Source organism: Haliaeetus albicilla, chromosome 9 (genome assembly GCF_947461875.1).
Source record: "Haliaeetus albicilla chromosome 9, bHalAlb1.1, whole genome shotgun sequence".
NCBI classification, from domain to species: domain Eukaryota; kingdom Metazoa; phylum Chordata; class Aves; order Accipitriformes; family Accipitridae; genus Haliaeetus; species Haliaeetus albicilla.
The window spans coordinates 28,989,917-29,012,846 of record NC_091491.1 but is presented as its reverse complement, the minus strand read 5'-3'; the positions used below and the strand labels follow the sequence as shown (position 1 = coordinate 29,012,846).

At 38.6% G+C, this 22,930-nt stretch overlaps 1 protein-coding gene across 1 annotated transcript in view; it reads right to left on the bottom strand.

Moving 5' to 3' along the window:
• Positions 1–6,840: 6,840 nt before the first annotated feature.
• The window catches only part of CPB1 (carboxypeptidase B1), a 36,344-nt gene continuing 20,254 nt past the window's right edge, over positions 6,841–22,930 (bottom strand). Inside the window, 11 exon segments of the mRNA XM_069793038.1 lie at positions 6,841–7,320; positions 8,544–8,623; positions 16,827–16,831; positions 16,866–16,965; positions 16,967–17,051; positions 17,783–17,842; positions 17,845–17,860; positions 17,959–18,068; positions 20,335–20,440; positions 21,797–21,851; positions 21,853–21,896. Coding sequence (XP_069649139.1) covers positions 7,133–7,320; positions 8,544–8,623; positions 16,827–16,831; positions 16,866–16,965; positions 16,967–17,051; positions 17,783–17,842; positions 17,845–17,860; positions 17,959–18,068; positions 20,335–20,440; positions 21,797–21,851; positions 21,853–21,896 — 849 coding nt within the window. The 3' untranslated portion in view covers positions 6,841–7,132.

Sequence of the window (22,930 nt, the reverse complement as noted above, 5' to 3'; positions counted from 1 at the left end):
TGATGCTTGAAGTACCAAAGCTTTAAGGTGCTCAGGATTGTGATAGACTTTCAGACTGTAGAGTTTGATGGGCAGCACTGGAGAGAGTGTGTTTTCACTGGATATTTGCAGAAGGACATGTCTATCCCACCCATTGAAGGATGATCGGTGTCATATCTGGTAAAGGCTTCAGAGCATACAGACAGCCATACTGGGACTGCCTTCTGTGTAGAGGGTCAGGGTGCTTTTCTCTGCATGTGTGGCACTGTAACAAAGCTCATGATTTTCCTTTTTTAATGGCTATGGCAGATGCTTGCTTTGTTCAGGAAGAGAGTTTCATTACAGCTGTTAAGTCTATGTCGTGGTTTAACCCCAGCCAGCAACTAAGCACCACGCAGCCGCTCACTCACTCCCCCATCCAGTGGGATGGGGGAGAAAATCGGGAAAAAGAAGTAAAACTCCTGGGTTGAGATAAGAACGGTTTAATAGAACAGAAAAGAAGAAACTAATAATGATAACGCTAATAAAATGACAACAGTAGTAATAAAAGGATTGAAATGTACAAATGATGCACAGGGCAATTGCTCACCACCCGCCGACCGACACCCAGCCAGTCCCCGAGCGGCGAATCCCTGCCCCCCCACTTCCCAGTTCCTAAACTAGATGGGACGTCCCATGGTATGGAATACTCTGTTGGCCAGTTTGGGTCAGGTGCCCTGGCTGGGCATGAGAAGCTGAAAAATCCTTGACTCTAGTCTAAACACTACTGAGCAACAACTGAAAACATCAGTGTTATCAACATTCTTCACATACTGAACTCAAAACATAGTACTGTACCAGCCACTAAGAAGACAGTTAACTACATCCCAGCTGAAACCAGGACAGTCTAGTACAATTTACTATGTTTTATGGGTATACAGATACAACTGAAGGTACTGGAATCTTTATTTCAGTTTTTGATATTTTAGGTTTTTATAAATTTGAAGTGGATATTTTAGTGCACATAAAATGTAGAATTGCCTCTCAATAATTACTTTTTCACTGTTAGCCAGACATTTATACTGGGCTATGCAATTTAACAATGAAGTTCTCTCTTAGCTGCATATCATTACAATCCTAGGAAATTAGCTTCTTCATGATTTCCAAAATACACAGGTACCTGAACAAAGTCCATTGTAAGTATAGTGTAGTAGGGCTTTTAAAATGCAAGTTTTAATTTCTTTTATTTTTTTAAGTTCTGAGGTGTAATGGATTTTCTAGTTGAGAAAGTGTATAATACAAATTCATTTTGTGTTAAAAGCCTTTAAAAATAATTCATTATTTCTAAGCATTTTTTATTGCTGAATGTGTTATTGCCACAACTGCTGTCAGTGACAGTATAACTTACTTACATTAGAGACGTGAGAGACTGAAACTGCAAAGTGGTGACAAAAGCTAGAAATAAAGCATCATTTTCTATTCAGCCTTCCTTTTAAATGGAGGAAAGACATTCCACATTTATAAGGATTATATTGTTGCTTTTCAGAAGTGATTCAAAGATACATGTCGAAAGAGGGAAAGTATAAAACATCGTTGTGTCATTAGGAATTCTAGTTCCATTCGAATAGGAAATGTTCTATTTATGATCCTTAAAGAAAGCCTTCAGGTCATGAACAGCGTTTCCATTTGTGGAGAAAAATGTAAGAATAGTTTTCTGAAAGTGTATAAAATGAACATTCCCTTTTGAACCCTTTATTCATTCAATTTCTGGGCACATTTAAAAAAATCATTGAAGAATTAATAGAAGCTATGTGAAAAATAACATAAAAAACCCTCAGTGAAATTCCAGTGTTTTTCGCAGTATTCACAGTTTGGTTTTTGAGTGAAATAACTGTTGATTTCAATAGGCCTGAACTCGTTGAATATACCACGAGGAGGACCTACTTTTCCTTTCGTTTACTTCAGGGTGGATGAAGACTGGATTCACAGACCTTGGTGGCATTACTGTGCATAGACCTAGGAAGAGAATGGGTGAACAGAGTATCCGCTGTCATAGGCGAGGGATATTTTTTTAAGATAAAAGGATCTCAGTTTCTGGATTTGAATGTATTATAAACCTGGACATTAGAATATTTCTGCTAAGTGGGCTGAACACTTGAACTCCTAAATCTTTATGTATGTGAGGTTATTATCTTTATGCATGCACATCCTATGAACAGGGACATGAAAATATCAGTGAAAAGCAGGATTTTTGCACCTACTACTGCCTTTACAGTTTCATAATCTGAGAATGTCGCACCTTGGCAACGATGGAAAAGGGACCACGCTGATGAGTGACGATGATGCAACATACATGTCAACAATGATGTCACAGCATATTTGTCTTTTGAGTTCTGTTTGTAATTTTTAAAATTTACTAGCATCTCTTGATTTTTGTAGCAGGCTGATTAGATTATGGACTAACTCTGGTAGGGACAGAGGTGCTCTGAGCTCTGGACATGAACTAGTTGATCGTTGTGACACTGAGTTGTATGTACTCTGTGGCCTCACTCTCTCGTGTCAGCAGCAGCACAGGGATCTGCAGGGATGACAGCCATTACTCCTGAACTGTGTTCCTTTTTTCTTCATTACAGTCTTTATGCTGGTTCTTATGGCCTAATGTATCAATGTGTTAAAGAGAAATATGAATATTTGGGGTTTTGGCATGAAGCCAGGAAATTGGGAGTTGATTTTATGTTAAAGCAATGTGATTCATATTTTCCTTGAAGAGCTCCAGAGCTAAGCATCTTAGGTCTTCTGTTAAATGCAGGAAGAAAACACTTCAGTGTTTTCCAAGAAACTGGGTTGCTTTGTTTAAAAAGATTGGAAGAAAAAGTTTTAGATGTTTTGCAGTATTTCCCTATTTCATGGCTAAGATGTACATATCCATTTATTGATAGCAAATTCCCTGTTTTCTGTGGTTCCAAAGTTTACTGCAAGTAGCCTAGCATCCTTCCTGTAAAGGACAGGGATGCAATCTCATTCTCCAAAGTGGCATTTGGCTGTTTCCTCTCCTCCTGTGGTAAAAGACTGGGTGCAGCTGTAATGCAGCTGTTCTGAGTGCAGTGGGGAGCACAGGGGCAACCTGCTTCAATGCACAGCCCACATCTGTCCTTGGAAAAATTCAAAGTGACAGGAAGCATGCTGAGGCCATATGTCAGCAAAGCAGAGTTCAGAACATGCTGCATTGTAAGCATAGGTTTAATTTCTAGCACAGTTTTTGAGGCAGTTGAGTCTGGATCATTAAGAACAAAAGCTTCTCTGAATTACCAGTATGTGTCAGCAGCTGCTTGAGAACTTTCAGCAAACTTGGAAATATCTTCCCCAGAAGCACGTGTTTAACTGTCACACAACTGTCAGGACTTACTGTACTTCATTCATTTTTGCATGTGAGTTACCTGCTTTATATGTTAAAGAATCAAGTATTTCTAAGTGCTGCCTTTGTTGGGCCTTTGCAGCTGTGACCTGTACTGAAGGGACATTTTCTCTTTGAGTGGTCTGGTATCTCCAGTATCGCTCCTGTGAGACCTGGCACGTGGACAGTACATTGTCTTTAGAACACTTCATCAGTTCTTAATCCCTTTTGAGTTTTGGAACACTGAAATGAATTGACTATTTGAATGTATTTAGCTAAACAATAGCTTAATAAGAGAAAGATGGCAGCTTTTTGATGTGATTCTTAACCAAGAAAACAGAATGCTCCTTTTCCATTTGTCTGATTAAAGGAGCAGTATAAATCAAATAGGAAAAGCTGGAATTGTTCATCTCAGTCCTTGGTTGACCTGCATCAGGCAGAGAATAATTTCACAGGATCACAGAACAGTTGAGGTTGGATGGGACCACTCAAGACCATCCAGTTCAACCTCCTGCTCAAAGCAGGGTCACCTAAGGCAGGTTGCCCAGCGCCGTTTCCAGTCAAGTTTCGAACATCTCCAAGGATGGAGACTCCACAACTTCCCTGGGCCACCTGTTCCAGTGTATGGGCACCCGCACAATAAGAAAGTCTTTTCTTGCGTTCACGTGGAGTTTTCGTGTGCTTTAATTTGTGCTCATTACCTCTTGACCTGTCACTGAGCACCACTGAGAAGACCCTGGCTCTCTCTTCTTTACACCCTCACATCAGGTATTTTTATACAGATAGAGAAGATCCCCCTGAGCCTTCACTGCTGCAGGGTGAACAGTCCCAGCTCTCTCAGCCTCTCCTTGTATGAAGGATGCTCCAGTCCGTCAATCATCTTTATGGCCCTTCGTTGAACTCGCTCCAGTGTGTCCCTGTCTCTTGTACCGGGAAGCCCAGCACTGGACCCAGCACTCCAGATTTGGCCTCACCAGGGCTGAGTGGAGGGGAAGGATCACATCACTTGTTCCGCTGGCACCACTCTGCCTAATGCAGCCCAGGACACCGCCGGCCTTCCTTGCTGTGAGTGCACGTTGCTGGTGTTTCTTTGGTAGTCTTCCATTCTTGACAAAATTTGCAGGTATGTCAGAGCTGCAGAGTTACTCCCCTGTTTTTTTCATGGCTTTTTTTTTTTTCTTCAGAAACATGATGACAGTTAAAAATATTCTTATATGCTACAAAATTGCTGTATAGGCTTATAGTGTTCACAGAAATGATTCAGCTTAAACTGTGCAATTAAAGAAAAATCAAACCCACAAGACTGTTTGAGAGGTGGATTCTATTTATATTTTAACATTGGTAAAATATTTACTGTTCCTTTACAGATCAATTTGGGTTTAGAAAGCAAGAAAAAGATTCAGTTTGGAGAACGCTGGAGATTTTTCTTTAGAATTGTTGAAAAAACCCACCTTTTACAAATGTCAAAATGTACCTCCATCATCCATATAAGATGTTTTTATTTCTTTTCTTTTGTCTCTCCTGGTTCTCTGTAAGATCTATTTCATAACAGGAATTGGTTCCAAATAACTGTGATGGCATCTTTGAAAATATATTATCAATCAGTTTTCCATGTGGATTTTCTGTTTTTTGAAAGCAATGCTGAAATTTGAAGCATTGTGACTTGTTGCTGAACCTTTGCTTCCTTGCCGTGTTTTCTTTCAGTGTCTCTGCCCTAACAGCTTACCTGCTAGCAGAATGTCCTTTCCTGCTTAAATTTCTCCCATATATTTTTTGTTGTATGTTCCAAGCTGTATGGATGATATATCACATTTAATTGCTCTTCTTCTCTGCATCTGTAATTTGTCCAGAGGTGCTAGTGAGTGCCTTCCATGGAGAAGGCACAGAAAAGCTGCATATCACTGCCTTGCTGTGATTTGACTTTGTGAATGTCAGAGCTACTAAATGTGTGCCATATTCTGCCTTGGAGTCACAGTTTTAAGTTAACTGGGATAACCCTAACACTGTTGGAGCTGCTGGGTGCTGTGACGTACCCCCTCAACTGTATTTATAACTGTGTGTTTTGTTGCCTGCAGTCCTACAAAGAGCCTTCCTAGTAATGAACGGTGCTGAGTATCAACAGTTCACCTTGCAGTTGGTGTAGGGTCTGTGATATCATCCCAAATAATACAGTTATAGTCAGGATAGTCCCTGGGTGGTTGTTAATACTTAGTTAAAATTAGCCAAAATATTTTATGTTCTGAGTTATTTATTTTCCTGCCCTTTGTGACATGTTTGGCTCTGGCTAGTATGTTCTGCTTGCATCCTGTGCTATTTTTAATAATGTTGACTATCCTTCCCCCCACTTCTGTTGCAAAACAGAATGACATGTCTTTTTTCTGGTATGTGCTACTTTCACACATGGGTTCAGTTTCACCAGTGATCAAAAACAGATGGATCAGTTGTGTGTGAGGACTAGTTTAATTTGAGTGCTGCTGGGCTAATTGGAGTGGGCTAGTGGATGTGTTCCTTTCTTTTTCTTATACATGCAAATGAAAGTGTCATTTTAAATTGGACATTGTCTTTCTGTTTCCCTCCACAGAAAGAGGCAAAAAAGGAGAACACATAGTATTTGGCACGTCTGAATTTGATGATTTTCTTGGGAGAACCATTTTCTCTGTAAGATGCATTTCATGCTGGTTTGAGTGCATCAGCTAGGGACCTGCCAGAAATGGTGCTAATTCCAGGAGCATCAACGGACAGCAGAAGTCTTTGTTCAGAGCTTCCAGCAATGGCAGGGAGATCAGCCAGGTTCTGTGTTGACATAAGGTTTTCCCCCATCTTTCTGCAGAGTGTGTCCCATATTAGCCAAGCTCTAAACAGCATTAATAAATGCCAAACACATTTTCTGCAGCTGCGTGACAAAGCTGCCCGGAATGGCTATTTATCACTCTCACTCACTCTGACCCGATCAGACCCACATTACCTGTACAGAAAATTGATTGGGGGGGAGGGATAATTCTTTACAGCTTCTCATGAAAGAAACAGTTAATCATTTATCACCAGACTCAGTCTTTATGGCTGTTTATGATTCTTCCGCTCATGGCAGTAGGAACATGTGGGGCCCCAGGGAGTACCAGGACTCTGAGAATATTCTGAGAGAGGCTACTGTAGTGAGTGTGAGCACCTTAAATGCAGGGTAGTTTATAGCATGATTTGTATCAGGTCTTGGTCTTTAAAACTAATAGTAATTATAAGCTTCAGCACTGAGTTCAGATTGGACTAGCAGTGACCTCAGATCCAAACTAGTTTTCAGTGATGGGGCAATCCAGGGTGGGTTTTGAGAAAATTCACAAGAGCGTATCACAGCTAATAAAATTTTAAAAGTACGTGATGTGAACTTTTCCTTGCTACTGTTGACATTAAGGCAATGGATGGCTGGATGAAAGTGCATTTGTATGAATCACCTAGCTGTTTTCATTCTGCTTAGGATTTAGGCTGTGTAAGTTCTAATGTTCTGCCTGTCTGCTGTATGTAAAGATAATTTTAATCATTAAAGCAACTTCTACCTTAAGTTGATTAAGCTTCTTGTGCTCTTTCTTTTTAGACCCCCCCAACTATATCATTTGCCTTAATAAAAGATACAATTTCTCTTGACAAACTTGTAGTTCTATTGACCTATGATGGGCTAAGGCTATGACTAAGAACATTAAGTAAAGAGAAATAAAAACCTATTGTTAGGGAAGAATAAAGAGGAAGACATCTTTGAATAAAGCCTTTAATAGTTTTTAGAACTCCATTCTAATACAAGTGCTCAAGGACATAATTGGCAATATATTTAACAGCAAGTAAAGTCTCTTCACAGGTTGGCTTTATCTGAGTTTCAGGGAGAATAAAACCATATCTACCAGTGTCTCGGAGCTCAAAAGTGAAAGAGTACTTGATGCCTTGATCGTAAGCCCAGTCGTCAGAGCCCCCTGCAGCAGGATCGGTTGATTAAGAAATAAAGTAAAGCTTAACTGGAAAAGTGTGGCTACGCATTGAAATGTGATATACTTTGGAGTCAAGTCACGTAGCCAGAAATGCAGAAAGGACAGATAAAAAGGAATATTCAGTGAATTGATTGATTTCTCCTGCTCGTGGAAAAGCTTCTGTGATTTTAGGCTGTTTGTGAACTTCGTTCCAGCTGACACATGCAAGCAAATGTAAATAAGCTAAACTGCTGCCTCCTCATCAATATTGTGGGGAGACCATGGGAGGAGTGTCTAAGGAGAAGAATGGCGTGCTTGCATGGGGTCATTTAGAAAGATTTGGTATCAGAAACAAATACCCTCTCACTGGGTAGCTTTTTGAGGTTCATACAGATCTGAAAGAACTGCAGATCTGGGATATCAGCTCCATCTTTTTCTTCTGCACAAATGGTACCCTCCCTTTCCAGTACTTTGGTAGAATGAAGGCAGTCTCTTTTGGTAAGGAAGGAGCCTCCAGAATTGCTAAGCATCACCAAAGCATTTTTAAAGGAAAAATCTCCATAAATATTCTAAAAATTGGGACAAAGTGTTTTTTAAAGTTTTTTTTTAAATTATTTAAGGAAAGAGAAACAGGGAAAAGATATTAGTTTCCATATTTAAGTAAATTAAGAGATCTTAAATATAGGAGATATTAAAGTTCTAGAAATCTAGATTTGGCAACCTCAGCTCAGCTTTTGACACTGCCAAGGTCATATCCTGACAGCTGAGTTCCCAAGAAGGGTAGAAGAATGGAACTGTAATTAGTACATTTCTCAGACTGTAATGCAAAGTAAAAGAAATAATTATCTGTGTTACTAGAGTGGTTGAAGCCATTCTTTAGGATTCACATCATCTTTTCACTTTGACTTGAAGATACTGGAAATGCAGAAAATCTCAGGTCGAGATGTTTATGTTTAAATCTAAGCTGTGTATGATTTAGGAATTCATGTGCATAGCATGAATTCCTAAACAATTTACCACATCACTTTACCTTCCAGGGGGTCACACACTCCCTGGGATCCTTAAGGAATATATCATCCCATATTTTAGAAATGACAGTTTCCATATATACCTCTGAGTATATGCATGTGAAGAAAGAAAGGGCCTACTTAGGAAGAGGAACAAGAATCACTAGAAAACTGCATTTGATAGTCTTAGTAGCAATTAATATAGATGGCTAGTATATTTAGGCCAGTACTTACAGATTGTTCTAGCTCCTGGGCCATATGTGTATTTGGTACTATACAAACTGGCCAGCTGTTTGGATGCAGCATGAGCAATTCTGTAGGAAAAGTGATAAATGCAGATTTTCAGAAACTTTCTGAGTGAATCTAGGCAAATACATTGCTGAATAAACTGAAAAGCCATGCTTGAGAAGTTTTTGTTTGAAAACTATCGTTCACCTCTCAGAATGACTAGATGTCAGTAGCTGACAAGGCACAGCTTGTCCTGTTGTGAAAAGAGCTTATCAGTAAAGAACTCCAAGCTTTAGTGGAGTATAGCCCAGTCTGCGTATTGCTCTACTGATGTACAGCCCATTGTATAGTCCAGTATAGTTTGGATAGGTAAGTGGACAAAAGGTAACAGGATTTTCTATACTTAGAAGAAACTTGTACAAGAATAAAACTAAGTAAGAGAATATTAGAGAACAGTAATAACTTGGTACAGTAAATTGTGAACGTACAGTAGTCTTTCTTTTCCTTGTATTCATGCAGCTATAAATTCGGAGTAGAGTCAGCTTAGTCAGTGGAGTTGAACACTGATACAAGTGGAAGCAGATTAAGGTCTTATAAATATTAACAGCCAGAAGAGGCATAAATTACCCTGGAACCATATGCAGTCTCATTAATTTCAATTCATTTCCTCTGCACAGAGGGACTCGTTCAACTCCCACTGATTTCAGTGAAGGTTGGATCAGGCCCATCAATAGTACTATGAAGCTTTGTATGTTTGCATTAAGGAAAATTACAGACTTCTTTGGAACGTGTGGCTTTTCCAGTTCTTCATTATACAGCATGTTGGTAATAAAACATGAAAACTATTACTAACAGATGAAAAATATGAATGATTTTTGAAAGCAGATGTTCCGTATAAGAGTAAGCAATGGGTTGCCATATCTTTCTTTACAGCTTGCAACTGAATGGCTTATTATTCCAGGAATTTCCTCAAGCCCCTTCTTTCTCTGTAGGTTATACTCTGGCTTACTTCCCAGTGGAAGATATATTGTAAAATATTCTCTGTTCATCCTTATGCTTCAAGTGTTCCTGTGAATTACTCAAAAAGGCGTATTGGACAATGTGTTTAGAAAATCTTAGTTAATTGAGGGAGTTTTCTCAGCTTCTACAAAATGGCATCAAAATACGTTTGCATTAGCACTGGCAGCCTAATTTATTGCAGAATTGCAAGTGCTTCCCCATTCCCAAATGTTGGATTTTGAATGTTCTAGAATTATGGGAGTTTGCTGTAGGAATTTGGTCATTTAGCACATTAAGAATACTCAAACAAGATAGACCAAGGAGTATTTGGAGCTTGTGCTTCCACCTATAACATTGGCTGTACCTGAATGTGGGATTTGGTTTCTGGTCTCTCTACTGTCCAAACACAAGCAATTGTAGGAAGAATGTTATTGCCTTGCATTTCACAGTCTTGGTACAGAGCGATTACGGTAGCTGAGTGCTCTCCAAAGTAAGGGGTTTTTTTGGTTGGTTGGGATTTCTTAATCCCTTAGCAAGCTGATTTTTTCTAAAATCCATAATAATTTTTAACACATGTTGAGGGAATTGTGGAGGTTGGAGACTACTATCTGCTAGTGATACCAGGTTTTCTTCAGTCATCTTTTGTTTACAATATATGCATTCAATCAGCAGCTGAGATTGAGTCAAATCTTCTCTCAATAGTGAATGAATTTTTAAATCTAATCTGATTCTTCCTCTTTTCAGATATGTGTGAAGTGGAAATTAAATTTGGAAAGACAGTCTGATGCTATGTATGGACTTGTTGGTAACTAGTATTTGCTCTCTCTTTAGTAAATTGCATACTAGGGACAGTAGAACAGCAGAGCTGCTCTTTGGGAAGAATAGGGCATTCCTTTCACTCAGCTGACAAATGATACCTTTAAATCATACCACAACATATACGAGAAAAAGTACGTCAGGAGATTTTTTTACCTGAGGGATTTTGTATTATTGGCCAGGAAGCTGTAAAAAGAGATTTGTAGAAAGAGCAGTTGAGATTTCCAGCTGTTAAGAGCCTGGAATCCAAATAAACAACTTTCTCAAGCTGTCCAGGTTGGAGATTGAGGTGGTATTTTAAATGACCCTCTCTAAGTGAAAAACATGACTGAGCATTTATGACTTCATCATGAAATGAAACTTTATCAGAAGTTTTGATATCTGATTTTTTTTTTCCTTTAAGTGATTCTCTACCATTTGCTTTCCTAATAGCTTTATAGTCCAAAACCTAAAGGTAAAAAAAAAAAATAATTAACCTTATAGGAACTAAAGTCACCTCTTACTTATAATAATATAATGTAAAACAGCAGGAATAATACAAATTAAGTAAATATTTGTGAGTATAAATACAAAATATGAGGAAAATATTTTCTTTTTTTTTTTTTAAATAGCACAATAATTCAAAACCATCCATAAAAAGGAAATAACGTGGAGATTTTTGCAGAGGTATATAAATAATGCCCAACATTTTCCAAAAGGGCAAGTGATATTTAGCTTTTGAAAAGTGGTTTGGATTTTCAAGCTTGCATGTTATCTGGAATACAGCTGCAAGGAGAAACATTGGTATCTTTTTGACGTTTGAGGATACTCTTTGCTGTTGAGTGATTTTCTAGGTCTCTTTCTTTGCACAACTGGCTTAACTGAATTGTTGTGGTTTGTTTGGTGTTTGTTTGTTTGTTTTACTGTTAAGAATCCCACTCTTGCAAGGAAAATATTGCTGAGAGTTACAGTAGCAGAGAAACAACTGGAGCCCTGAAGTCCTAGAAGTAACTCCAAATTAATACCTTATAACTGGGAGCAGAAACGGCTTTTCAGTTTCTGAGTTGCAGCTGAACTCACAGAGCTGGTCATTTCAGCAGAAGGTAGTATTCCCTGCACTCATCACCCATCTGTGTTTACACAGCAATTACTAATATTTTGCTTGATCTAGTGTACAGAGTGCATGGCCCAGTGAGACAACAGACTTGTGTTCTCAGTTGCCATTATCTTACATAATTCGCAACCTTTAAAGCTATTAGCTTTTAATGAAAGATACGTTACTGGCCTCTCTTTCTCACCTCATTTGGAGTTTTGACCGAACAAGATAAATTATCAGGCTAAGCACCTTCTGCGTATTAATAGGTAATTTTGGGGGGAGCATCTCCCTCATTTTACTCCTGTATCGTCAGGCTAGATTTGCCAGCAAATTGCGGCTGTTTAGAAACACTTCAGGGACGTTGATTATGCAGCTGCTGCATGTGGACAACTCCCTTTGCCCTCATAGTCTGACAGTGATCTCGAGAAGCCTTTTCACTGATTGACTGGACCTCTTGCTCTCTTCCCTCACTGGACTGCAAACTGATTTGCCAGAGGCTTAAAGCTGTATTTTCGCTTCATCTCAGTCTCATGTGCTACTTAAGCGACTCTCAACTTCCTTTGTAATGAAAGTCTGAAAATGTGTATTTGCAAAGTCAGCTTTAGCCAAGTGAAGCTAAACTTCTGAGGCTTCTTGTTTTGCCAATAAAAACAGACTCCCCTCAAAAGAGTCCAAGACTGATGTGTAATTTAGCTCACTATTCTGTTGTTGCTCATAGTTAAACATGTCCCCCAAGAGTCCGGGGAATCCAGCCAAGTGGAGGACTTTAGTATGATGCTTCTTTTTTTTCTTTGCAAGCCTGTTTCTCTGTGGCAGTTTCACAGAGTGTTTAAGAAATTGATCCCTGGTTAGAGGGTTTCCAGAGTAACTGAGTTAAGGTGAATGTGCCCTACAGCTTTTGGAGACTCTTGTCTTTCAGCCAGATTCACACATGAGCTTCATCTGGAAGATGCTGCTACTAAAAACATCCTTTTCACAATTGTAAGACTGCCAGTACAGAGCAGTTCTGTTGTGGGACATCTGTTGTGGCAAACTTGCTGGAGTAGCTGTGAAGCTAATTCCAAATATTGCTTTTCTGCCCACTTTCCTGTTTGTTGTGCTTCCCAGTTGACTTTAGCAATATTTACTTGTAACAAGTAGTACAGTCCCAGGACTTTGCAACAGCACGGATACAACAACAGCATACGTTGCAACTCCTCATCGGTATGTCCAAGTCTCTGAGATGTTCAAACATAGTCTCTTTTGCTGTTCAAAAATTTTTACCCACAAGTCTTTATATATCTTAAACACATTCAGGAATAAAGTCAGGAGTGAAAAGACTTTGCTCCCAGGGATCAAGTTAAATAATCAGACTGATATTCACGATGTCATGCAATATATTTGAAAGTCACCCTTCTTGCAGGCTATACAGACTCTGGGCATATCTCCACTTTCTACTATATCCTATTTTAAGCACTCAAAAGGAAATGAAATGCTTGACCATCCCAATATGGAAGGTGAATTTCAGTGAGCTGAAACAATAACGAATGTGGCCAGTTTGCATTCAAGTAATACAAACTGAAATCCCATGTCTAGAAAATTATCTTGGATTGTAAATTAATATAATATTCTGCAGCATGCCAAACTGTAATAATATACATACATTAATCTGACAATGAGTATGAGCTGGCTGCAGACATGTATTTGGCGCCAAGTTTGTTGTTTAACTGAAAGATGGAATTGAACCTGGAAAGGAAGGAGGGGTGCAATGCACATTCCTCTGCTCTATCAAATCATTCATATACAAACAAGAATTGATAAAGCTACATTTGTCTGCTGAAAATGAGGAAAGCATAGGGTGACCTAATAGGAAGCTAAGGCCAAAATATGAACAGATTAAACAATATGGGCTGCACTGTTTATGAAAAGTGTGATTAAATACAGAGTTCTTTACTGCAAGAGGACAAAGTGTGAGTAGTAAAATGAAGATGAGAAGAATTTTTTGGGGGTATGGAGAGATACTGGTCTTGCCAAGCACATTTTTTAATTGTGAAAAGTTAATGCTTCTGTTCTCTGTAGGAGATGGATTCAAGTGTGTATTCTGTGTGCAGGGTAACACTCCAGGGTATAGTCAAGAATGAGTCAAGAGGATTATAAAGCAGGCAAAATGTTTCACCAGAAGGAGTACACATTTCTTTCACGGTGTCAGCACAAGAATATTGCGTAACTTCTGAGAAATTCTTGATCCAGATTTTCCTGTCTTGGGTGTTTTTATTTTTGTTGTTCAAGTATTGTTTGGATAACAGTGAAAGTTTTGTGCAGCACCCCAGGAGGGGGAGGGGAAACAAAACAACAACCCTGAATAAAGGGAGAAGAGTTTGGGGAAAATCCTTGTGAGCTGTGGGGTTGAGATCCTCGGAGATCCTCTTGCATCTAAGGACAAGAGTGGGAAGTTGTGGGAAGGAAGGGACTTACGTGACTTTCATCATATTTTACACCCCAGGGGTGGGGGTGGTTGAGGGATAGTTCTAATCCCTGACTTAAAGTTACAATAACTTTGAGGTTGTTCTGATTTGCTATAGCAATGCAGTGAGCAAAAAGGATGTCTGGGATTCTCAGAGTGCCCTGTTCTACCTGAGAAACCAAAGCCAGAACAGTTTTATGCCTTCTGGTGATTTCCTGAGGCTGTGAACAGAAAAAGTCTTTTGAGCCCCAAGGACACGCTGTTCAGTACGCTTGCAGGAAAGGAAGGTACAAGCATTCTCTTTATCTTTCTCTTCTGCAGACTTAGTGTCTTCAATCCCAAATTACTCAATTTTTATGCCCTTCTGTATCTCAGACACTGGAATGCAGCATAAGCCCCATGGTATTATGCTACCTTTAAATACAATGGAACAAAATATTGTTAATGATAAGCAGACATGAGGTTTTGTTTAAGCACATGTCCAGTTGCTCACTGAAAGAGATGAGAAATTGCAACTATATTCCCTTTAATTTATTGGATCTGTCAGAGTAAAAATAACATCTAAGATAAGATAATGGCACTATAAATTTTGCTTCTTCATTTGCAAAATGATTTATGATCCTCTTATTTGCCCAAACAATTTCTATTAAAAGTTGAGATTCTCATTCTTCAGCATTTCTCTAAATTCTAAATCTAGACAGAACTTTTAGACATGAAACACAATTGGCATAAAAATAATACGCCTTTCTGTAGCTGTCTCATTTCAAGCAAGTACAATTGTTGATTGAAATTCTTAAATTTTCTTTAGTCACAGCTTAAATGAACGTGTTTTAGTTATTTGAAGTAACCTGAAAAGCTGCACTTTCAAACCTGACCCAGAGCCTGTTGAAGTCAGTCTTTCTATTTAATTCACTGACATTGGCGTGAATTAGGCCCTTTCTGTTTAATTATCTCAACTACAGGCAATGTTGATTGGGTGATACTCTGATCTCATTCTCCAAAAGAAGGATTTTTGGCAAGAAGTCTTTCCTTGTTAAAAATCAGATACTGCACAAGTTGAACACCTCTGGGATCCTGCTGTCTTTTTGTTGGGATCACCAATAAAGGAAATATTTTCCCTTAATTAAGATGTTAAAAACACTCATAAGGTCACCTTGTCATGGTGGTCAGATTTGTGATTGCTTTGTAGTGGAAAATAATGGAACTCCCCCTGGGATCAATGTGCCTGATTTAAAATATAGGATAAAGTGATGTTGGAAAGACTAACTTACAAAGTGAAGTCAAATGGCTGAAGAGACATATATATAGCCTGCATTCCTGAGCTATTTATTTTTTATGCTGAATGGTAATAGCAGAATTGTCCTCTATGGCAGGAAAGGAGAGTTTTTATTGGTAAAAATTGTAGAACCTTAGTATGGGTGATTCATTAAATTTTACTGTGTATTAGAATAGAACATTGCCAATATAAAATTTTAATTTAATAAAAGGATTTGAAAACCTATAAAAGCACATAGGTTCTTATTGTTAAGGATTGTTTTAATAATGAGCTGTCAATGTAAACTTTTTTTATTTAATACTGTGAGAAACATGCTGTACTTTTAGTTATGTTTCATCACATTTGCTCTTGATTCAAAAAAATTGGGCAGAATGTCATGCAAATTTTTAACACATGGGAACTTTGTGTTCTTGACAACAAAGCAGCTTCAAGGGTTTTGTGTTGTTTTATTACTTTAGACTGAACTGCAATGTGTGAAATGTGAAGCTTTTGTAAAAACTGAAGACCAGAAATTACTGCAGTTCCTTGGAATAATTACAACTAAAAATTTCTGGAATATAAATTAAGAAAACAAAATCTTCATCTTAATTTTGTCCTCTCTTTTAAGCTGTAAAAAATGCAACAGGAAACCGCTGTTGGCCCCAATTTGTATTTGTGCTTCAGAATGATGACATCTATTTGGGAGCACTCATAAATCTGTCAAACCTGCCCAGCAGAGCAACACACAGTGTTGTTGCCTTGGACTTTTGGCAGAATCCAGGAAAGAGGGGGAATCAAGATATGTGTGTTTTGTTTTGCAGTGTTGTTTTCCCTGCCAACAGCTTCTAATTGCTAATATGCCAGAGAACTGAGTAATTTTATTATTCATGATTGTTGATTTTTGGCCTTATAAAATGTTTACAACTTTTATACACATTTAATAGTTTTAACCCCCTCTGTGTTTTTTAAGGATAGAAAAAAATATATATATTCCAGACTGTTGTTATTTCACTTAAGTGGCATTAGGGTGTGGCCTTTCTCTAGGATGAATAAAAGAGGTCTTGTCCATTAAAACACCACATTTATCCTCTCCTCTTCCAAATGAAAGGTGTGTTTGAATCCAGGCCTGTTTAGAAAGGCCTCGGAACTGAAACTTTTTACCTGTTTTGTATCGAATTGTTTTTAATTATGCTTTTGACAAAAATCGCCTCATTGTCCTGCACCTGTATCAATAGGAGTTTCAGCATTTTACTTCAGGGAGAATTAAGGTTCAGTACGGAGTGGCAGACAGAGATCCTTGTCTGCTGTTGATGATACCAGTTCAGTCATTTCATAGTGACTACAATCCATCAAGCTGTTGGCTTGACATACGGGGCATAATGTTTCTATGTAATGTATTTAAGCTACATGCACAGCAACCTCTTGAGTCAGGAAGAAGCAGTGCTGCACAGCGTAGTGGATTTCTGTACAGCATGACTGGAAGACAAACCTGACCTTGTGGCAAATTCATGGTGTATGCGGAAATTAAATAAAGCTCTTAAGTTTATCTTGTGCTTGAACTATCTTGAAGCCATCATGGTTTCCCTTGTTCTTGCTATGAAAGACTAAGTATTTTCAAAAACTGGCAGTACAGATTCTTTCCAGATGTTAAAGAAACTGCTTGAAGTTAAATGGACCCAAGTAGCAAGTGATGATTTTTACTTATTCTTTTCATTATGTCAAAAAGACAAAGAGACTTACCAGTTTCTGCTAATTCGATGGTAATTTGTAAGAAAACAGTAGCAGCTGGGAATAGGAGTGAATTGTCAAGTATGCCTTGACTGTAGAAAGATGTTCATGAATCAGCCAAAGCCTTGGTCTCCTTTCCAGACTCAGGTGCAGAGCCACAGTAAGTGGAATCACAGGGATTTTTTGAGGCCCCAAGAGCTGGGAAGAAAGGTGAATTCAATGAGTATTTAATGAAAAAAGCTGGTTGTTAGGAGAATCATGTTACACCACTTTTGTACATAAGCCTTGGAAATCCTACTGACAACATGCCATATCAGAGGAGAGAATATTTTATTGCATAGTTAAGACACTGGGCAACATGACATAGCATTAAATAAATATGCCCCGTGTGCATAATTGGAAGAATATGAGTATTGATGTAAAGCTCTATATTATGCAAGTGATTTGGGATATTGATTTGCTTCAGTACTTAACAGTCCTCTCCTTGCATATCTCCCCCATGTCCAGGACACTTCCAGGAAACAACCAAGTGGAAACCCCTCAAAAGAGACCTCTCTCCACCGACTGAAACCAACCAGAAGAAAACTCTTTTGGTTTCTATTCTGAACTCATAGAAGTGTGTGCATGTGTGTATGTATGTATATGTGTGTGTATACATGTGTGTAAGTGTATATATGTGTATATAGATACATGTGTGTGTGTGTGTATGTTTATAGAAGTAGCCGTAGTGGTGACGCTAGTACCCAAATCTGGTTTTTGCCCCAAACTGCTCCAGAAATTGAACACAAGCTACTCCACAATGCTATACTGGTGGTCTTCACTCAAGCTTGAGCTGGTCCAACCATCAGGTAGGGAAAATCCATAATTAAGCATCTTGGCTATTGCACCTCTGTATGATCACTTGCAGCTATTGTTAGGAGACGCTTAACCGCACCAGCCAGCATTAAAATTCCTGTTGGGATCTGTACCAGTGCAATGGCTGATGGTTTCTTTCTCCACATGTGGTCCTGAAATAGAATGGTGAAGCATAGATCAAAACTAAGAGAAAGTTCTAACAGTTGGCTTTTCCAGCAATATTATTCTCGAGAAAGAAGAATGTACTTACATTTGTCTAAGTGTAAATGTAACTATCAATATTAACAACAGGCAAAACATAGAAGTCCTAGCTATTGAGAAGTATGGTCATGACAGTATCTTCTCCATAGGTCTCAACAGCTTAGTTGGAGAAGAGTAGAAAAAGCTGATGGTGCCTTCATAGATCTGTATCCCCTGTGTGTATTTAAAGGCCTGGGTCTGGGTCAGGAATTAATGAATGTGGTGGGCAAAGTCATCCAGGTCACTCCACCACATGAGATGGCAGCTCTGTGATATTCATATACTTAGAGGCTTTACACTGACTCAAACCACACTGCTGTTAGAAAGCCATCTCATTCTCATAGATAAATTATATGGTAAAGCAGTGTTGATCTTGAATAGGATAATAAGTCACTGGAAAGAGATTTCCATCTACTAGCTTCTTGTTTACAGGCAGAGCAAAGTTGCTGTCTATGTATTCTCCCTACATCCTGTCACATTAAAGGTTTGGGTTTAATTTATGTGAGAAGGAAGAATCATTATTCCCATTTTTTTTATATCTTTTGTGCAGACAAATTTCATCAATAACCAAAATTTTAGAGAATATTTCCAAAGAACATCCTTACACCTTTGCAGTCATAATGCTGTGGATGCACATGTTCATAGGGAGGCAGATTTTTCCCTGCACTTTTCCAGACACATACATTGAATAACAGACATAAGAACTCCTGCTATAAACCTGTATATCCTGACTGTTCATGGCCTGGCACTTTGTATTCTTGTTCACAGATTTATATCAGTGTTGAGGGAGCATGCAATGATCATGGAAATTTGCTCTAAGAAGTATGTCACACCCATGTTTCCTTTACTTTGCACAGACATAAAGGACAACACAGGGAGCAATGCAATGGAGAAGGGCATCTTTTGTCCTGTAAATAGCAGGTAGGAAGGTTGGATGTAGAATCTAGAAACGAAGTTTCAGATCACTAGAGCTTACTTTTTCCTGTTTTGTTTTTTTTATGCTTGGGTTTTTTTTGGAAATACATATAACAATCCACCTTGCTCATGTTTTTCTCTAGGTTTTTTTTTACTTTTATGTCTAGAAGTAATCCCAAGTGAACCGCTGATGATGCTCAGAGGACTGCGCTTTTAAAGCACGTCTGCCTATCCACACTTGGATCCACTGAGCAGAGCCACTGCTGGTGTCAGGTATACCCATGAATTAAGTGACCAGACAGTGAAAATGACAGCTGTAGTGACGTGAATTGCCAAGAGAAAAATGGTAGCACATACTGTCTGCAGCCTTATTAGGAGATAATGAAATCACATTCCCATTGACTCTACTGAGATGTCACATTCAATTTCCACTGCTCCCTACACAAAACCGCATGGCTGTCTGATAAGACTGAGATTATACTTGCCACCAATGCCTCTGCCAGTGGCTCACTCACATACTTTGACCTTCCTTTACTTGGGTTTTAAACCCCAGCTGCTGCTCCTGGGTTTGTTTTTTCTTAATCTTCAGGCAGGAATTCTTACAAAATTTGAGATTCAATCAGTGAGTTGTTCTGCTAAGTTGATTGATGTCCCCCTGCTGAGGGGGAATATACCTCTTCTCTGTAGAGAAGATTGTGCAGCATTTGATAACTCCCACCTGCTTTATAGTGGTGGTAAGGAGAAGGAAAAGACAAAGGAGATAAAATTGTTTAATTCAAGGCCTAAAGTATCCCAGCCTGAAGTGAAGCTAATTTCACTTGTGTAGCTCTTTCCTGAATATGGTTTCATGTTTTAGAAACCATTCTGTACAACTTGAAGTGGCAGCTCAAAGGGATGCATATGCGTTTCCCTCTTCCTGAGTGGAGTTTAGGGAGCGTCATCTATAGTCTTCTTCCCTCCTCTCCTGGACACATTTCCTCTGCACTGTGTGCTTTGCTGAGGGTAGGTCTCCACTCTCTCTGTTGCCTTACTGACTAAAGCTGGTTGCAGGGAACACAGCACCTGACGCTGTAGGAAGATGGCTGTTCTGACGTCTATTCAAATGTCTTCTGATGCGCCCTTGAATTTCCTTATTCCCTACTCCTTACTAGACCTGTTTGCTTATCTCTCACCTTTCTCTGACTACAGGTACAAAAAGGAATTTATAGACTGTGTAAGTAACCCCCATAGTTGTCAGTACCTCTTACACATGCTTTTAGGTAGTCTTAAGCTGCTGAAAGATTACAGGTCCAACCATTAAGATCTGGTCTAAGTAGTTACACCCTAACCATCTGAGGTGAGAGAAGAGACGTGTGGACAGGTATTTAGAGGTAAAAAGGCAATCTGCAGTGGCGTCAGCTTTTGCTGCTCACTTAAGGTTTTCTTAAACATAGTTGTATTTTGTAAAATATTTTTTCATCATTAAGCTTACTGTCTTCTTTCACAAATCACTGGCAGAAAGCAAGGGAGATCCACTCTCCTGCATGGAAACCACAATCCATAAAGATGGCCTTCTTATTTGCACCACTTTTTCCCATCTAGGAAAAAAACCAACAAAAACCCCAGGTCTTGAACAAAATAATTTGTATGCAGAACAAGTAATTCAGCTTGCTGACCTAAAAAGTCAAACTTTATACAAATATAGCATTCCTTGATTAAATGGAAATCTGTGGAGTGCTCTCAGCTGTAGCTGACCGTGATATTCAAGCTAAAACAATAGACTTTTAATAATTTCATTTTTATTAATGTAGATAAGCTTCTCCACACCAATTATTTGATTATTCTGCACTGTTGATTTATTTCCTGCAATGTCTCTAAGAGTTGATCTTGTTTGCTTGAATGATATATTATTGTAAATGCTTATGCAATTTTGGGCAAGCAATCTTTATCCTTTCATATTTATTTAAGTCAACATATCTTATTTATTTATAAGAGTTATGCCAAAAAATTTGTTATGGTTTAACCCCAGCCGGCAACTAAGCACCACACAGCTGATCGCTCACTCCTCCCCTCCCCAGCAGGGTGGGGGGAAGAGACTAGGAAGGATAAAAATGAGAAAACTCATGGGTTGAGATAAGAACAGTTTAATAATTGAAATAATAATTATAATAATCATAATCATAATAAATTGTAATGAAAAGGAAAATAACAAAGAGAGAGAAATAAACCTCTAGAAAGACAAGTGATGCAAATGAAAACAATTGCCTCGCCAGTGCCCAAGCAGCAGCCCCCTGGCCCACCTTCCCCCTAGTTTATTGCTGAACATGACGTTGTATGCTCTGGACCACCCCTTGGGTCAGTCGGGGTCCGCTGTCCCGGCTGTGTCCCCTCCCAACTCCTTGTGCCCCCGCAGCCTGCTCGCTGGTGGGGTGGGGGAAGACGCAGAAAAGGCCTCAGCTCTGTGTGAGCACTGCTCAGCAATAACGAAAGCATCCCTCTGTTATCAAAGCTGTTATCAGCACAAATCTGAAACATAGCCCCACACTAGCTACTGTGAAGAAAAGTAACTCTATTCCAGCCAAAACCAGCACAAAATTATATATGATGAAGATACAAATTTTTTGCCTATTGTTAGAGAGACTGACATTTATAGATCCTTTTAGAGTAAATGGGTTTACAAACAACAGATGGAGAGAACATAAAGGTAGATGATCATTCAAATAACTCTCAGGAGTGTGGTTGAATTTATATGTCTGAACTTCTAATAATTCATTATGTCTCTTTTAAAAAAAAGTCTTAAAAGTTGAAAAAATCATAGTAGTAGTGAAAAAACATATTAGATTTTCTGCAAAATGTATATAACTATCTTAGCATCATTGGTGTTTCAATAGACATCATAATCTTGTGGAGGTTAATAGAGAAAAAGTCTGGCACAAACAAATCAAAGCACTTACTTTGAGAAGGTACATTGGCCATTCTTCGTATGTTTCCCCTATTACACTGCAAGACGAGGTTTGGGTTCTGAGCAGCAATATCAGCAGTCCAAGCAGCTATCTGTTTCATAAGGAGGTTAAATTTACTGATGTCTCTCCTCAGGTCCAGGCTAATTAATTCACAGACTTCAAGCCAGAATGGTCCTCCTGAGCATCTAACTTGACCTAATATTTAATACCATTTGTAGATTTCCAAGAATTAATTCCTACTTGTACTAGAGCTATATGTCTGAATTAAGATTTTCTAGTATGAATTTATCTAAACCTGTCATTGGAGTATGGCTGGTGGATTACCAGACCCTTTGAATGCTGACCCTATATAGTTATGGCCTTGTCACCCCTTAAACTCTCTTAACAAAAGAAAACCGTTTTTCTTGTTAAGCTAAGTAGATTGAATGCCTTAAGTCTTGTACATGTTGTAATGTTTTTCAGTTCCATGTCTCTTTTATTCATTATCATTCTTGAATGACTGACAGAAGTACTGGACGGGGATTTGTAGGAACAGTGCAGCAATGCCAGATAGAAAAGAAAGGATATATCTCCTTCATTCCTTTTATTATTTAAGGGAAGTAATAACAGCCTTTATTATCTTAATATTGGAGCAGATTCCCTTTGTTACAGGTGCCTTCAGAAGCTCACAAAAAAGTTGTCACATCCACACAAAAAAGCATTTCATGTGCAAAGAACTATCTATGAACTAAGAAAAAAGTCAGGAAACAGGAGACAGATCTAGACAAACTGGCAAAGAAATACTAGAAATAATGGTTGACATTATGGATGTTGGTGGTTTTTTCATGCCAATAACCTTTCCAGAGTTAGAGGAGCTTTTGTTCTTATTTTTAAACAGACTTGTGAAAGGAGACTTTTTTTTTTTCTAGGAGAGTTCATGTGGAAGAAAATCAATTAGTTCTGTATATGTTCTATAGATACCACCTGGAGAGAAAACACAAATTTTCTTGTTTGAAAATGTAACAGGTGCTTAGTGGGCAATGATTGGCATAAAAATGAAAGATTTTTGCAAGGAAAGATGTGAAAGGGAGATTGTCATACTTTTAAGAACTGTGATGCAATGGATGATAAGGAGCCACTGCAAAG